Source organism: Equus caballus, chromosome 14 (genome assembly GCF_041296265.1).
Source record: "Equus caballus isolate H_3958 breed thoroughbred chromosome 14, TB-T2T, whole genome shotgun sequence".
NCBI lineage: Eukaryota > Metazoa > Chordata > Mammalia > Perissodactyla > Equidae > Equus > Equus caballus.
In genome coordinates this window covers 89,368,694-89,387,789 of record NC_091697.1, presented here as the reverse complement: position 1 = coordinate 89,387,789, position 19,096 = coordinate 89,368,694, and the positions used below count along the sequence as shown (strand labels likewise).

The window sequence follows — 19,096 nt, the reverse complement described above, 5'->3', positions numbered from 1 at the left end:
ACCTAATTATGGAACTGATATGCAAAGAGCAAAATGAGATCAATGAATTTGGGGGGGGAGACTTTAATTACTAAGATTTACAACTTAGGTTTCTCTGTCAAAACTTGAGTAAAAAAATATTAGCCATGACCCACTGAAGTCCTTGGGCCATGCTTCTCATGCCATAGTTAATTACTTCTGTCATTACTCATCAAGTAAAATTTCGATTTCATTTTACAACCTGTATGCTCATGTAAGTTCAGGCCTTTATTTCAAACTAAACAACTTAATTTTCCTGTGGACCCTTGTGCCATTTATTGCTCTACATAAATATAAAATTCACTACACACTAGCCAAGGCCTTTTTTTCACTAGAGTTTCTAATGAGACCAATAACAAAAATAATAATAAAACACTTGGCATTACGATAATGAGTTCTAAACAAAAGCGATGATTTTATTATGGAGGCAAGAAAGACAGAATAAACTATTTATGAATTCCAGAGAAGACATCTTAACTCATAATTGTAGAGATTTAGTTATACTTCAGTCTCCATCAAGACAAGGGGTTGGTGAGTGAAAGCGCCATTTTAAAGGTGCTAAAACTTTAAAGTAATAGTAAAAGGAAATGAACAAAAAACAGAGACATCAAATTGATAAAGGAAAACTATTGAAGTTATTCTGAATAATGAATTGTTGAACTATTTCTAATGAGGTTTTGAATTTATTAAAGTAGCAAGATTCGTTGGTAATATCTTATTTTGCCTCCAAAAAACCGACACACACTAAGAAAATTTCTCCTCAAAGATCAAAAATCTCAGCATGAATCTAAAAATTAACCAGATTTTGAATTTAAAAATCTAGAAGATATGTTTTTTTCTCAGAGAAATAAAATTAAAGGATAGCTCATTTTTTCCCTAACAAATGTATATGCTGCTATCTTTCAGCCTTCGATATAAAATACATCATAGAAATCTTTAAGGATTTTGCCATTGGATGAACAAGGATTAGCCATTAAACTTTTGTTAAAAGTGATATTTTTTTATTAGCCTTAATGGGTACAGGCCTTTAAACATAATGCATGTTATAGTTCAGCACTTCTTCAATATGGTCATGCTTCACTTAACGACGGGGATAGTTGTGAGAAAAGCATTGGTAGGCAATTTCGTCATTGTGCAAACATCGTGGAGTGCACTTACACAAACTTAGATGGTATAGCCTACTACACACCTAGGCTATCTGGTCCTACTCTTTGGGACCACCATCATGTACGCAGTCTGTCTCTGACTGAAACGTTGTTATGCAGCACATGACTGTACTCAAAACATTCACAATAGATTTGACATTGTGAATCCTGAGAGTCAAATGTAAAAGTTAAGGGAGGTAGCATTTTTGATCACACAGCATGTCTCTATAGGTAAATAACTTCCTTTTATCAATACCTTCTTGGGCATTTTAGAGGTAAAAGAATAAATAAATTTATAAGTAAATAATTTATATAGATTTTTCTAGTCAGACTGCAGTCGCTGTTTATGAAAGCTGTGGCTCTTGGACGCTTCCATTCAGTTGACTAAGCCTATTGATAGTTATGTAATTGAATACAGAGACATGAAATAAGCAGAAATTCACATGAAATGCTATTTTCTGGTTTTCTTGGTTACTCAGATAGGTGTTCATATCATTTGTATTCATTAAACATACATATGACTCCCTCAGCAGCTCCAACTGTCCTTTCAAATATTATTCAAGAGGGAGAGACAATCTCAGCTCCCCAGAGGACTTGCCCTGTAACCGAAACTTGACCTTGCTTTGCCTTTTATTTTTCTAGAAATTTTAAATCTTTTATATATGTGCGTGAATGTTTATGTACATGTATATATAAATGTATGTATCTATGTGTATACATTGGTGTCAACCAAGGCTTCAAAAGCAGGGTCCTCTCAAAATTTATTTTTATTGTAAGCACATAGGGGACTTTAAAACTAATAAATCTCTTGTGAGTAGCACTCAACTTAACATATATATATATATGTCAGATATATAAATATATATCTTCGAATTAAAAGGCCATGTAATCTGTGAACAGCCCTTAGCTCCACTATCCTTGAGCCAGGTTATATTAGTTCCGTCCCTTTAATCAGCCCAGAAAGGGTCTTGGGAAATCATCGGCCCACTTGGTAACACACATCAGCAATGTGAAGGCCAATAAGTGAGCCTGCAATTAGCTATCTTAGACCTAGCATGCAGGCGTCTTGGAATGCATCCTCTGCTTGAGATTACATTTTCTCCTTTCACTTTGTGCCAACTCATCCAGATTTGCTCCCCAAAGGACCCGCAACATTTAAAAAATTCAACAAGAGCGGTCAAATAAATGTAATGCCATTGTTACAGCAAATCCCTGTAGTTACGCATTACAATACATAAAAATGTATGTTTTATTCCTCTGGGGAAATGTCAAAATAGCAAGGAGAAAATCATCTCAATATAAAATTTAATTATGGCTCCATGTATTTTGTGGGGATAGTCAAATACTTACTGGCTTTATGATAATATCTCTATTTTAAATAAACTTACTACAAATTTTAGGAGTCTGCTTCCCCAAGGTCAAAGTACAATCCTTTATAATAGAAATGCTCATGCTATTCGCCCTTTGTTTATTGCTGCATTTTGGAATCTCAGAAGTCTTAATTATGAAGTTGACTTTATAGCATTTCCAAAAAACACAAATTTGAGAGTATGGACAGTGGCAAAGTAAGGATTTTAAAAATAATTTTATATTTCCTTCAAAAACATGTAAGCATCTCATTTTTTCAAAGACATATGCGTAATAATTAGAAATGAGACCAAAAAAAGCCATTTTGGTCACTCAGGTTGAGAGAATCAATGACCAATAAAGTTTTGATGTTTTGGAGTTTTTTTTAAAAAATCACCTATTTATTATTAGGACATGAGGTCTTTGTAGAAAGAACGTGACAATTGTTAAATAATGACTTTTTTTCCCACTGTGTCTGACTGACTGTGTGAGATACTTAAAAATGTGTTAATTTGTTTCTCCACCATTTCTTAAATTAAAGCACTTAGAGGTTTTCACTGATGCATTTTTAACGTGTCATCCAAGGTGTCAGGCTTAACTACGCCCTGAAGACTTACAGAGTTGAAAATGTTCTCTTGTTTAAATTAACAATATCCTTGCAAAAAGTCTTATTAAAAATTGCTTCATTCAACCAGTGAATAAAGTGTTTTATAGTTCATTAAAATTATGCTAAGTGATTATAATAAAATCTTTATAAAAAAGATGTATTGCTAAAAAATAAGCCATCGAGTTACAGAAGATATGCTAATGAGACATCATCACATAGTCTATATTATATTATTCAAAGGATGAACTCTTCTTAAAACAATTCTAAACTGTTATTGTTGGGAATATGAACTGCAATGTGTATATCTTTATATTATCACAATGGTTATTTCTTATAAAATTGAAAGTGATTTATTGAAAACACATAAGGTTATTATTATCTCACCCATTGATAAACTCATTCTTCTACATTAAAACACACACACACACACACACATTTTACTACATTACAATGTAGTAAAAATCATTTTTGCTTATTGTCTGATAGAGGCAATTATTTCATTTTTTTTAAACTTTTTGGTTTGAACCCACAAAATTTATTCACAAAATACATATACATCATCTCTTCTGAGCTCATGAAACTTTCTTGTTGAATAATTTAAACTTAAAATAAATTATCAATGATAAGCTTCTTCTAAAGAATAAAATATTGCAATAATTCAAAGCATTACTATTTCTCTTGCCAAAACGCATTTTGTCACATAAGTATAACTCTTTGACCAGGATAGTTATCCAGTTGCCCAAGTTTAGGAAGACATTGATCCCTTTCTTCTTAAAATAACATTTTTTTGTAACAGTTGAGTGTAGGGGAGAATTAAAAATATGCGCTATGCAAAGTGTACTTGTAGAAAACCAGAATGAGTATTTTAAAGGATGTGACCATCCCCAGAGGAGGAGATATTATGGAATCCATTAATTATTTACTGGTTTACATGCCACTCAAATAATTTGTACTTTCTTGCTTTTCAGGGGTAAGTTTAGGTACTTTTTGTTAGGAGGCAAATGTAACTTTTTCCTACTCATTATAAGGTGGTAACATATTTACTCGAAATAATATATCAGTTGGTCCTGAACAGCAATTACAATTTCCCTGTCCTCAAGTTGGCTATTCATCTCTTGTTTTCAATAAGACAACTCCACATTACATGAGTGCCACAAATATCTAATAAGATTTCCATTGAAAGAATCTATTATTGGCAAGATGATGAAAATGATGAACAGATAGTAATGGGAAATTCCATGAGCTGATTCATTTGTGTACAGCGGAGATGTGCATGTTAAAAAAAATGACAATGTCAATTTAGTTCATCCCCCTCCATGGTTATATCACTTCTGAAGAAAACCAAGGAAAGGAAGAAAAACTCCACACTGGAGAGAGTATCTAACATTACCTGACTATATTTAAGTCTTTGCCACAAAGTTCATAATTCCCATATTTTATATTCACCTTCAGTGCTCAGAGACAAGGCTGCATACCAAAGCCCTGCTATAAAAAATCAGGAGACCTCACTCCCAGAAGTCAAGATTCCAATGAAGAAAATGACCTGTTTATATGAAAAATTCACCTTTGACTTTCAGCATAGTTATACCAAGTAAAAAATACCTGTATTTAAATGCAATACAAATCAATTATATCCTCTTTCCAAAAATAAAAGAGGAAAAGTCCTGACACAAAAATCTTTAAGGAGAAGATTGAAATAACTAGAAAAGGGACGCATTTCCACAGAACAGTGATATGGTAATGCGTAGTCACTTAGCCCTTAGTCTGTTAGGAAGCAAAATTTACTTGACTGTCATCCTTTCTTCTTTAATCCCTGGAGGAAAGAACTGAGGGAGCAGTTTCAGTGTGGGTGAAGGGTGGCAGACTAGGTGGTAACTGAAATTTCAAACTTTCCCTGGATTTTGAATTTAACCCTTTGTTCTTGTAACACTAATATGGATGAATAAGACAAATGTTTTAGGGGACAGTGACAATTTGAATGAATTATCAAGCCTTCAGTTTGTTCTCCTAGAAAAAAACAAATGTGTGAACTGATTTTCTTTTACTCACAATTCAATATCCCCATTAAATTTTATAAAATTGAAAATCCCTCAGGCTAAAAGTCCAAAAACCGTATTACCATACACACCAAAAATAATCTGACAAGTACCCCAATGAGGGCAGAGTTAGACACAGGGGTTTCTATCTTCAAAGGCAAGCTAGAAATATGTACCAGTTTGCACGTACAAATGGATTATTAATAACAAATAAAGACTTCAAAATTTTAGATATAAAAATAGTGGAGAATAGATGTTTAGTATTCATTTTAATTTTTTTTGTAGACCAAAGGAAAAGATGTGGACTTATGTTTACTTAATTTATCATTAAAATTAAATTTAAATATAAATTAAATGAATTATTTGAAGAAGAATCTTTCTGCTTATTCTTTCTTATATGCTACAATAAAATGGATCATTCCCACTAATTAACACTAAATACTATGTAATATCCTGCTCTAGCATTATGTCTTAACTACATCTGGAATAGAGAATATTGCTACATATTAATGGATTGCAACATTTTTACACAGATATATCATAATATAGATATACCATAGACATAGAATGAGGAAAGCCAAATTGTACAAATTTTAAAACTATATGTGCTTTCAATGTAACACTAATTTTGAAGTACAATTACAAAGAAAAAAGTGTAATACAAATATGAACAGTGTAGACATTTCTTTAAGAAACTTTATTTTAATCAGTAAAAAACACAGTGAATGCTAAGTCAGAAATATCTAGCAACTTTCCTTAATAAATGTTTTTTATTTTATTGAAATGATAAGGGTGATTTTTAATGTAGCCCTGACCTTTGTGTGAGCAAAATTATCTTTTGGTCATTAATTCTATAAGAATTAGGAAGAAACTGTACAGTAAGAAATACTTGTTAAAGCAAATTAAGACAACACCATAAATACAAAAACATTTTGATGTAAGTATTTTCTTAATTCACAGTAATAAAAATGGCACAATTAAAGAAATAAATAATAGCATGATTCAATCAGAATGGAAGAAAACAAACTGTCATGTTCCAGGGTCTAAAAAAATGTCACTATTAAAAAGGAAAGCTGACTTTTTAAATAGAAATTTGAGCAAACAAGATCTTTACAGATAAAATCTCCTTGATTTATTTCAAGGAGCAGTCATATAAAAGTCAGTCTCATCTTGATATTATTTGTGTCCAAGAGTGGTACCACCACTGAACAAATTAGAAGCCTAGTTTATATCTTTACAAGTTGTAAGAAGAGCCAGGGCTTAGTCAGTTACAAGAACCATAAACTCCTCTTGTCCCCAAGAGCCATTTATTTCTTGAAGTGAGAAGAGGCAGTGATGGAAAATTGTTCTCATTGTATACTCCAAAAATGTAACAAGATAGGGATTTTTGAGTTTAGAAAAGCTCAGACTCAATTTTCAATAAACAAAAACAGCAAGTTACATGGATCTTCCTTCTCTCTGGAGTTGTCCCTATCCTAGCCTCATCCTTTTATTCCTGATCTCCAGATCAAAGACATTTTCTAGACCCTGTGGTACATCCAACAGAAACCAGATGCTGAGAATGATGCTGAGAAGTGACCAAAGATTAGCAAGAGGGTGATTTCGAGGTGATTGATCAGTGTGGTTTCTATTTACTTAAAAATAATCACATGGTTTGCTTAAAGTTTATGGGAAAAAAAATAATAATTGAAGAGTGATGAAATCCTGCGGTATAGTTTGAGGAGGTATGAGAGAGATTTGGGAAAGCAGCTGATAGTTCTTCTCAACAAGAAAAGCTGAAAGGTCACATGCTAAGCATTACCTTACTTGATCTTTTCCAACTCTTCCTCATTAGCATTGTCTGTAAATGAAATAAAGCATTTTCATTATCTTATCACTCAAGTATAGAATAGGGCAGCCAATCGTTTTCTAGGGAAGCTTAACATTTAAACAGCAAACAAAGACAAAAGTTGTTTTTCACGTACACACAGCTAGAAGCACCTTTAACATTCAAGCAGTCTTTCTGGTGAGAGTTCATTTGCTTTATCTTTTTGTACAAAGAAATGGGACAGTATATTTTAAGTAGAGTGGAAAACTTGGAATATCTTAATTATTGACTGTGAAAAAACACATTGAGTCTCATGACTGGCAATTGTTCTTTTTGGTGGTGGAGGTTGAGGATGTCCCATGACTTGACCAGGTGTATAATAATTTTTCTTTTCAAATATATTCAAAGTCTGTTGCTTTGGTGGCATCTTAGAATGTCTTTGCTTCCAGATAATTTTTAATTACATCAGGGTCTACAAATGCTTTAAAATGAGAAAAAATGCTGCATATTATGATGCCTATTAGTGGATCTTCCTGCTAAACGTTTAGCCATAACACATCCTTTAAACTAGTGTTTTTGTGTCATAGTAAGAGGTATTTCTGGCTACAAGTTTTAACTAAGGTTAATGGAGATTTGTGATGAGTGCCCAAGATCATTGGTCTCTTGTATAAAGTAAGTCATAAAAATCCAAGGATTTTCTTATTTCCTCTGCAGTTTAAAAAATTTCTCAATGAAGACTGAGGTATTAACTTCCTGATTAACCTCTTTACCTTCTCTTAGCTTTATCATTATCTTTAAAGGAGATGAAGTGGAGAATAGGGAACATTTGGAGCAAAGAATATAGCTTATAGAAATACTTGCCACATTTGGACATCAAGGAAGTGCACTGGTGCCTTTAAGAACTATATCTCCTGCAGCAGAATTCACAGTAAAGAGGGACCATTTCAGAAATCACTCATAAATTACAAAAATACAAAAAAGAAAAGATTTTAATATAAGATTAAGTCGTATAGAAGGCAACCTTTGGACTAAACCAAGACAACAGAATTATGTAGAAGTTCTAGGTAGGAAATGAGAAAATCATGAAATTTTCAAGGATAAAGAGACATTCATTTTCTCCGTAGATAGTGGTTTTATAGGTTACATTTTATCTGTGTACTCTCTACATTAAATATTGACCAAAATATGGAAGAGTAATAGGTTTCCTAAGGTTATAATAATTTCCTTTTTTTTTTTTCTGAATGGCTCCAGAAATCTGCAAAGCATTGTTATCAAATACTGCTATAGAAATATTTTATATGTTTTCTAAGTAATAATGTCCAATTCATTTTGAAGCAGTAAAACCCACCATTGGGTTGTGGAGATGCACATGTAGTGAACACGTAATAAATGTGTGTTGTTTATGTTAAATGAGTCATGTCATCAGCAGCATCAGCATCATCATGACCGCCACTACCATCATTTTCTCCATCATCACTAAAAGGCAAATTGGAAACCAAATACTTTTGTGGTCTGCCATATTTACAAAAACTGTTGTCCCATTAGGAGTCAGACAATAAATGTTTAACTTTCTCAGAAAGCAGAGTTTCAATGGACAAAGAATGGTAATTCCCAGGGACAATGTTTTGTGTCAAATCAAATGAGAACGATTAAGATAAATAAATCAAAAAGTAGCATCTCTTAACTCATGGCCATTTATCGTCATCGTAATCTAGTATCCAAGAATCTTATAAAATTCCATTCTGTAAGAAATGTTATACTACAAAAAAGGGCCTACATGAGGAAGAACAGGAGGAAGAAACAAATCTCAGGGCAACACCACTCAATATTACACAGATTCACTGCTGCTGGTCAAAGCCACATTCCCTGACTCAGAACGACTGCACACAATTGATCTATATATAAAGCCAATCATCAGGTTGGTATTTTTCCTGTCTCTCAAAATCAGCTTTACAAACTGGCTGCATGGTATTATTTTTCAGACTGGGACACTGACACAAACAAAAAGCCAGTAATTTCCATAAGCATAAAAAATTAGGCATTTAACGGGATCAATTCATTATTTTCTTGATTCAGTTTCTAGAGTTGTAGTATTAGATCCAGTGACTCTCAAAATGGTCTTAGATTTTGTAACAAAACTTCTGCTGCTTGAGCCCAACCAACTAGCTAAATAATGGGTTTAAGTATCCTACTGCCACGTCTCGTTTTCTTTTTAGATTGTTAGGTTCAGGTAGAGTCAATAAAACTGAAAACAGTAGAAAAGTTTAAAAAGAAAAATTGAATTAACAGACATACCATTAAAAGTGTTACCTTTGCTAACTGCAAGACTTGTTAGAGAAGAAAGATTGTTTGGGGAATGTTAAAGATAGGAGATGAAGCAAATTATAGAAAAATAAGATTTATATTTTGCTCTATGATCTTAACTTCAGCTGAGAAACATATGAATTTGTTTTTGAAAGTGTCATTATCTAATATTATTATGGTGCAATTCAAATTCTTCACTAGCAGCTCAACTTTCCTTGAAGCCAATAAAAGGAATACGTAGCATAAATACATGGCCTGTAATAGAGCTGCAGAACTGAGTATGTTTTTAAAAGATTTCACAACCTCAATCCAATTCCTTTTATCTTTAGTGGTAGCAATTTTTTAGGGCAATTACATGGCTACTATAGATAAAAAAAAATCACAGAATGGCTAGATATTATTGTACATACATATTATAAAACATATATATTACATTTTTTATAGGAGGATACTTTTTCACATGTGAGCTGTGGAGTAATTCAGAAAAATTTCAAAAATAAACCAACATGAAAAATATATTTTTCTAATTCACTAGAGGCCAACTAGGGTCAATTCATATGTTTCTTAGAATTTTCTATTTTTTAGCTTTAGCCAAGCAATTTGTAGGTCTAGGTTATCTAAGAGAGTGTGTAACACAAATTAACTCACTTTTATTTCACAAATTCTCCAATGAAGAAAGCTGTGGATTGAACTCTGCTAGAAAAAGAGCCAGAAAGAACTCAAACACACTATCAGACCAAAATACCATACATAGGACATACATGTATGCATGACACACTTTTGCAGGTTCAAAAACAGGACATGCATTCAAAACAGAAATGACAGTTGTGTCATGCAACTAACTCATCAGCATGCCCCCCGTGAAGATTTTGGTTTCTCATACATACAATGCTGGAAACAAAAAATACGTATATATCTGTTTACATCTGGGATTTTCTTTTAAAGACTCAATCACGAACTCAATGGAAAAGATTTTAATATAAGCAACTATGAAATACTTTTGCTATTACTCATACTATACTTCTTAAATTGCTGTAATTAGACATTGCATGTTTTAGTGGCTTTAGTAGATTCAGTAGGCTGATCGGGTTTTCAACTTATTCTTCAGTTTTACTGATTTCCAGAACTGGCAATCCACACAAGGAGAAATCATCCCAACTACATCATTCACAGAATGTATTGTTAGTACTAACAGTGTAGAAAAACTCACAAGACAACTGATTTAGAAATCTTAGCACTTAGTGATGCTAAGTACTCTGTATTTCCATTACTCAGTTCTTCCTACTTTTGATGGCGTTTTCTTAACATTAATGTCCTATTTCCTATTTGCTTTGTAGGATTTATTTGTTAATGTCTCTTGAAACTCATTTCTTCCATTCTCCATTCTAATACGTATAAAATATTTAGCAAGTTTTATAAACACAGACATTAGAATAAACGTGGTTTTTGACCTAAAGTCTTAAGTCTCAAAAGCTTAAAATGGATTATTTCTGAGCTAATAATCAAAGAGATCAGAAGTCTTATAATTTCCCTGTGTGAGGGTCAATGCAAAATCATCCTCTATTCCTTCTCTATACATCATTCTGAATATTAAATGGAATTATGAAGCGTTTAGTATCTGATATCTGGTTTGCTGCATTTTGAGTTTGAACTTGTGACAACCTCACAGATATCAGTACTGAAGTAAGAAAAAAAAACCCTTAAAATACCTTTCCCTGGACCTGTGAAGCATTCCTTTAAATCCTCATAGAGATTCACCTACAATCCACTGAACAAGCACTAGACGCAGAAAGCTGGACTAGGTTTTAAGAGGAGTCATCATAAGAAAGGTAATCAGAAGCAATAATTTAAAAAATATCTATTTTTTAATAGAATATAGAATGGAGGTGAGGTGAAGTACAGTATAGGTCTATTTTAGGTAGGAGAGGTGACATTTAAGAAAGCTTGGACTTCAGAGAAGATGAGCTGTGCAGGAGTTTGTATGGCTGGGACAGAGGTGACAAGTGAGGGAACAAATGAATCTCATTGGAGAATATTAAAGTCCTTCAGCAGGAGTTTCCACTTAAATAGAGAAATAAACACAGGTCACTGAACACTTAGAGAAGAATAAAGAGGGAGTTATAGAACCTGGCACAATGCTTCTGATGATCAATAAGTGTTTTTTTTCAATAGATGCCTACAATTGGTCCTTGTTCAGAGTTTCAAAATCTCCTAACTAGTATTGCTTAACAGTTTTAAAGATCTTAATAAAATAGCTATAGAACTGCTATATAGACCAAAACAAACAAAGAAAAGAAAGCAAATTTATATATCTTTGCTAGAAATTTTCATCATGTAAAACATATGCTTAGAAACTCTAATTCAAATCCAGGACATTGGACTAGCCAGGAGACTGGGGATCCCAATAGGATTTCCTATGGGGGATCTTTTATGCTTGCTCCTCTCCTCCTGACCCAGCTCGCTTCTCTACAAGCAATCCCATGCTCCTGGCTATTGATCACACCCACATGGAGGAGCCAGTATGGTCACCCTGGTCACCCTCCTCTCTTCCCCTCAGGTATGATGACTGCCTGAGGCCGGCTCTGCTACAAGTGGCAATCATTGTGCCTTCTCTGTGGCTCTGAGCCTTGGGCAAGCCATTTGCTTCTCTGGTGAAGAAGAGAGAAGTCTCACGAGAGTCGACACTAATGTGGGAGAGAAGAGGACACCATTTTTCAGTTGCTGCAGCAGAATAAATCCAGCGCTATTTGGGACTCCAAAGGGGGATGGTATGAAGTAAGGCTGTGAATTAAAAATGTGTACTTTTTCTTCCAAAGTAAAGAATTGCTTCCAAAAAGCTGGGTTAGCCAAAGGGATTTGAATCAAGAAAATGGCATGAAGATTTCAGGAAGAACTTTTTGTGATGAGGGTGAATTTGGCTGGAGAGATACTATGAGGATAAAGGGAAAGAAAAAGAAGAAGACGAGTAATACAGATTTTGGATATGTAACTGTTGTAGTGTAACCCACCTGTTTTCTTCCCTATTCATGTTTAATAAATCACCGATGATCAGCCATCAGGCATTGTAACCTTTATAAGTGAAATTTTTCTTATTAGAAAGACATTGTGCCTAAATATAAGTTTGAGCAGCTATGGAAATTGAAGGATTTTTGCAAGAATTGTTGAAGAGAAAACAATGTTGGGAACCACTTTGCCGGTGTTGACACATATTTCTGTGTAATTCAGAACTCAGCAGCTTCATCATAAAGTCTCTTGATACTAATTTGATCCCTCAAATCCTCAGTTTGATATTAGAGTACTTGATAAATATCCCTTTAATGTAAAAATGTAGCAGACTCTCTGTCATCAAATCATCCAAATAACTACAACCACTACCATATCGTTTCGATATCCAGTGATGTTTCCGGTTTGGGTGGTTGGGGGTACACAAGACCTCAGGCGTGCAGGTATTTGCACTTATGAAGTGTTGTCCTTCTTTGAAATAACAAAGAATCCCCAAACAAGAATAGTCTATCACCAAGTTTTGTTGACTTTACCTCCTGCAGGTAAACCTGCCAATTTCTCTCCATCTCTACCTCCAACAATTCTAATCCAACCTCCATCATCTTCCACCAGAATTTTTCAAATAGTCTCCTAATTGGTCTCCAGCATCCATGCTTACTCTTCCATGCTTTCTACAATGCAGCTACACAGCTATTTTCAAAAGGCAAGTTTGATTATGCCACTTCCTATTTACAGACTTTTCAATGGCTCCCCATTGCTCTTTGGGGGAAGACCACACATCTTAACAGGCCAACACTCCTTACACAGTCTGGGCATTCTCTTTCCACCATTATCATGCACCATGATCTTTCACACTCTCTTTACTTCCACATTCTCTAAGCTCCAGTACTTTTTCAATTTTTGGAGTACACCATGGTTTCTCTAGACACAGGGCCTTTGCATGTGCTGTTTTCTCTGCTGGAAATACTTCCTCTCTTCCTGGTTTTTGCCATCTTAACTCCTGTTCACACTTCAGACCTCATCTTCTATTTGATTTCCTTAGAGAATCCCTGTTCTCCTGACCAGAGGAAATTCTCCTGTATTTGCTCTTATAGCAACATGTACCTCTCTTTCATGGCACCTAAAACAGTTGTCATTTTACACTTCCTTCAGTGCTTTTTTGATTCCTGAGTTCTCCACTGGATATAAGTTCTATTGTACCCTAAGGGTCTAGCACAGGACTTGGCTTATAGTCGGTTCTTGGTGAATACCAGCATTATTTAAGTAGAGCAATAAAAAAATTTATAATTTATTCCTACACATGGATTAGCCAGCTAGGACATATTCCTTGCCTTGTATTGGGTGAAATAATGTGTTCTGAACTGGTGACTTCTAACATGATGGACTTCTATTTCTAAATATTCTCTGTAAACAAATCTCACCTACCCTTCCATCTGGGCCTGTGCATATGCAGATATACATACGTACATTCCTTTACCATGCTAAGCTCTTCCAGTAGGTATTATTTGGTAGTATTTGTCGGAAAAGAGAAATTTCTTCCTCACTGAATGAAGTACAGATACTTACTACTTAGCAAATATTAGATACGAATATGTGTGCTCATTGTTTAATTTTTAAAAAGGACAGAAAAAATGCTCGTGGATAAGGGTGAACTTTTCAATAAGTTAAAACCCTTCCAAATTTGAAGCTGGAATTCACTATTTTTATCTACAATCGAGGGGAAATGTCAATAATACTTTTCCAGCAGATGACATCCACCAACTTTAATCACGCATTATTTTAAGACAGCAATACACACACTACTGAAAGAGAGTACTTGAATTTGCCTAAAAAAATTATGTCTACTCCTAAAATGTGTTACAGTCAGAACTCATGAGAGTAGCTCCCAGTACGTGAAAGCACACTGAATCTAACAAATAATCTCTGGCAAATTGTGGCAGAAAGTGCACCGGCAAGCATACCAGTGCAGGTGAAACCCGATATTTTTTAATGTCACCTCAACAGTGCTGGAGTTATTGGCTCCTCTGTCCCCCTTGTCAATTTCTCACAGGAGCATAGTGTGCAAGGAAGTATAGACAGCCAGTGCTGGAAAACTGGTAACACCGATGTGGAAGCCCATCAAGATGATGAAAACTACTCACTTATCATTCAGCAAACAAATACCAGAAAGCAGAAACTCTGTTATTTCACCTCATTTGCTTTGTTATGGTACACCTGACAATGCAGTCAAAATAGAAGGGTCTGGATATCTCAATGTGGACTTCCAAATGTTCAATTCACTAATAAATGTATTCTGAATGGAGACTATACTCTACCTACAATATGACAGGTCTGAAATTGGAAAATGAAATTACAATATAAGATGAAAATATTTCCCTTATTTACAACAAGAGGTTCTGATCTGGAGCATAGAGCAGGAAATTTGAATTCAAAGATACAGTACACAGGGACTAGCGATACCCAGGATACTCACAGAAACAAAGAATAGGCCAGATTTTCATACGCCACTTCTTTTTATTACTACCTCTGGGTTCAAAGAAGGCTCATGACATTTGAACAAACGAGAGCAAGAAAGCACTCCTACACTGTGGGGGAACTTACCGCATCCCTGTGTTCTCCTTCTTTAGGGGTAAGGACAACTGAGAGCAGGATGATTCCAAGATCATGGTCAGGATAGTGGGGATCTTTCAGTGTTAAGGTCACATCCGTGGGCCTGTGATATGAAATATTGAGATTTTGAACAGTCATTACATAAATAAGCCAAAATATATTTTATATCAACAATTTATTACTTTTAAGAAGAAAAGCAATTTTGTCTTCCTTTACTTTCCTGGTTCAGTTTTTGTTATTAAAAATCTCATCAGTGTATTAGGTTATCCAGTAAGTCATGGACCATTTGGTTATACTTGGACTCACCGTCTAAGTTTCAGTCCTTCCTGGGGTTCTAGAAAGGCCATGGGGTTGCTGGAAAGGCCAAGAAACTACAAGAGTATTAGAAAACTCCAAGTCCCTTCTCTGTGATCTCTAAACACACAGAAAGCAATAGCAGCTATTTTTTACAAATTTGAGTCCAACATACAAATGATGATCATTTACTGACTACTACCTTCCTTTTAGCTCTTTAAGATTTTTTTAACTAGGAGCATAATTTAAAGTAAACAGATGAGTGAGAGAAGAGGAAAATATAAAATATAGTTTCCCTGATATACATTATGGATATACTTTAAAAACAATGTATAATTATCTAAAAGAACTTCCAACATTTAAAATAATGCTTCTATCTTTTGGCTGTTTAAACCTATGCCTAAATAACTTTTAGATTTAGAAACACAAGAAAATCAATACTTAGAAGAGTTGATCAATACTTAGAAAGATTTAGAATTAGATAAGCATCTCTGAGGAAGAGATTATGAATTCATATTACCCACAATCATTTCGAGAAAATATTACAAATCACACATTCAATTGACAATGTGTAGCTAATATCATGTGTCCATATTTCAATTAATAGTGAACAAATAGGGGTTCATATCCTCCATAAACCTAAGGGACTGTGGAATATTCGGCACCAAACTTGAATCTTGAAATGTTGGCAAATTGGGAACGTTCCCTTGCTTGTTCAGTCACTTAATCATTTTATTCACAAAACATGTATTAAACACATATGAAATGTCACATACTGTGTTAGGCTCCAGGTAAAACCCGGAATTCAAGACCAAAGATAAGATCCTTTGCTTCATGGAGCTTAACTTTTGGTAAACAATACTGTTGGAGTCCAATACTGGGGAGAAGGGTTGATGGAGAAAACTGGGTCCAAATCCTGGCTACACATCAGAACCAACTGGGAAGCTTTTAAAAAACGCTTAATCCTGAACTCTACTCACGACAACTGTGGTTCTGTAGATGAGGGATGGGGTCTGGAAATCCAGATATTATAAATCTCCCCAAACGATTTTCCCATACATCCAAGATTGAGAGCCATAGATACTTTTCAGTGCTAAGATTTTGCGATAGTAGGAAACTTTTTCACATGATGCTTAATTTACAAAGTCAAGGAATGAGGCTATGAAAAATATGAAGTTTTCTGATATCAGGGCATTAAACTGAAATATAAGTAACCTATCATACTGATAATAAGTGTAAGTTATAATAGTTGTGATGCAAATCGCTCCAATATCAATTTAGTTATAACTAATTATTATGGTTTGATAGTAAGAACTTGTTCCTTTTATTTTAATAAATGCATATTAAGCATATGTTTTTATATAGGGCTGAAATTTGATTTGGTTCATTTTCCCATAATGATTACATATAAAAATTAACAGGAAAAATTTATTAAATTTTTATAATGATAACACGATAAAGATTTAGGAACATTTGCAATTGCTTTATGACTCTTATCTATTATTTTCTTTCAAAGCAATACCTTAGTGCATCATATAGTAGCATAAGTATTCATGTGGCTACTATTATTATCCATCTGTCTACACCCAGAGACTACTGATTTATATACAGAATGTAATGGAATTCACAAATATATGATTTTTAAAAGTAGTAATTTGATGTTTACTTGGTTTTAAGGGGAGGGAACAGTTTGCTAAATACATAAAATAAGTAATGTGGCAAAATAAACACCAAATGCTTATATATAATCTCTATTTTCTTAATTCTGCCATATTTTTCCATTTAAAATTATTTTTCACTAACGATTTAATAGAGAACAAGAGAAATTTATACTCTGTGATTAAGTCCAGTAATGCGCATATCCCTATGCAGAAGTCTGCAGGGAAAATAACTGTGGCCTTTATAGACCAGCAGAGCCCATTCTAGTCAGAGCTCAGTTTTCATGGTAAAGAACAACATAAACACCATCTGGGACACTCCCTTCAGCCGTGGTGAGGTGTGGAGCCAGCAACACCTACGTCCTTAGGTCAGGCCTGTGCTGGGCTCTAGGTTGGAATGGAGGACACGTGGGAAGTATAGAAAAGGCTGCTTTTTTGTCTAGTCTGGGGCAAAATTGACCATTGGAAGACCAGTAAGCTGCCACTGTGCTCAAACAGCCGACTCTAACACATAAGGGGCTTCTACCATTTATATTTCATTACAGTTAAAATATAACGTAGTGATCTGGCCACTTACTCTGCTTTCCTGCTTTCCACTATTCCTGACACATGATTTAACATGATCATCTAAAATATCTTCTCCTTAAAACCATCAAAGAAGATCTCACAGCCTCCTTTGCAGCCCATTCTAGCACTACTTGACCTTTTAAAACCTATTTTTTTCTTTTGTAGTATTAATCAGTTCTTAGCTCCTATGTTGAAATACATTAAAAAATATATAAGCCCATAATTAAGTGCAAGGAATGATTAATATTAGTAATAATAATATAACTTGACAACGAGTCAAGCAATGATAAGCTGATGTAACTACTAATATAAGCAATCTGCCTCCACTCTCGGGGCACTCCTTGGTAACCTAGGATTACTGATGATGGCAAAATTAGAGTCTACTTTGGCTCAAGTGACAAGAGAGTTGCTATTTCTGAAGCAAAGTGCACATGTTTTCTCTCCTATGTGGTGGCCTGATTCTTAAATTAATAATATAATTAACATATAAAACCCTGTTTATGCCACACTACAACCATACTAGCAATGTGAGAGCAAGGAATGTCTTATGTCTAGATTTCTGGTGCTTACCACAGTGTTGGGGACAAAGTAGGTGCCCAAGAATTTAATAGTTCTTGTTGAACAAGATAGGGAAGAGATGTTATTATTTCCACTGGGTAGGAAAGATGTACGTGAGAAAGTCTGGCTAGCATGAAGGCTCACAACTACAAATGACAGAAAAGTGACTAGAACTCAGATCTGCTGATGTTTTCTATCATACAGGCCCAGCTTCATAACAAGGTGTAATGACATTGCAATAGTTCAAAAGTCACCTGTTTAACTCCAATTGTGTGAGATCCAGAAAGGCTGAGCCCATAAAGTCATCCTGTAGTCCGAAATCATAGTCAAACACCTAAAAGGCCAAAGAGACAGGATGTTATTATAAGCAATTCCAATATAAGCTATAAATGAAAACATCTTGATTATAAAATATTGGTTGTCTATGTCACCAAAACAATGAAATTTCCTAATATTTATTTTTAAAAATTTATTTGTTTTTGTGTTTGAGAATAGTAAGTTCTCACAAAACATTAAATTGAAATTATGTCTAATCTTTTACTTACAATTATTGGTTTATATGGAATAGAAGTTTAAAGAAGATGAATAACAAAACCAAATAAAATATAGTGAATCATCAAAAATGTGCAAACCACAGGTTTAGAATATTTTCCCTATATTATGAAAGGGCTATTAGCTTTATTGGAAGGCAAAAGGAGTTGGCATAAAATTCAACAAATACGTCTTCCATTTGGGCTATAGGTGATGAGAATATGACTCCAATTTCTTCATATTTCTCAGTTCACTGAAGATGAATTCTCTGATATTATAGGACAATGCCATTTTAAACATATGAATAAGTAAACATTGAGATATTATGATTAAAGTACTTTGTACAGTTATATTAAGGTTAAATTTAAGTTTTTATTGTCACAAGCAATGACTAGGAGACAATATTAATATGATTAATGACAACAATACAGAAAAAAAAGAAAAGAGAAAACATATTTCTTTCTTCTGTCGAAACTATTAATCTGGTATCTTCTCTGTGCCCTTCATGCTTCTTATTCATACTACAGTGAATGAGACAGGCAATGTCCTTGACTTCTTGGCCTCTATGTTCAAGGGCTGAGACAATCAATAAAAACCCTGATGGATATATA

The 19,096-nt window shown here is 34.2% G+C and overlaps 1 protein-coding gene across 29 annotated transcripts in view; it reads right to left on the bottom strand.

Moving 5' to 3' along the window:
• MCTP1 (multiple C2 and transmembrane domain containing 1) overlaps nt 1-19,096 on the bottom strand; it is a 499,995-nt gene that overhangs the window by 206,198 nt on the left and 274,701 nt on the right. For 10 of the 29 annotated variants that reach the window (XM_023617968.2, XM_070234542.1, XM_023617973.2 and 7 more), the window contains exons 4-6: nt 18,209-18,288; nt 14,869-14,980; nt 6,955-6,993 (exon numbers count right to left, since the gene is read on the bottom strand). In XM_023617968.2, coding sequence (XP_023473736.1) covers nt 6,955-6,993; nt 14,869-14,980; nt 18,209-18,288 — 231 coding nt within the window. Of the gene's footprint in view, nt 1-6,954; nt 6,994-9,912; nt 9,961-14,868; nt 14,981-18,208; nt 18,289-19,096 lie in introns of all 29 variants that reach the window. The other 19 variants (XM_023617970.2, XM_023617975.2, XM_070234544.1 and 16 more) reach the window with 3 other exon arrangements.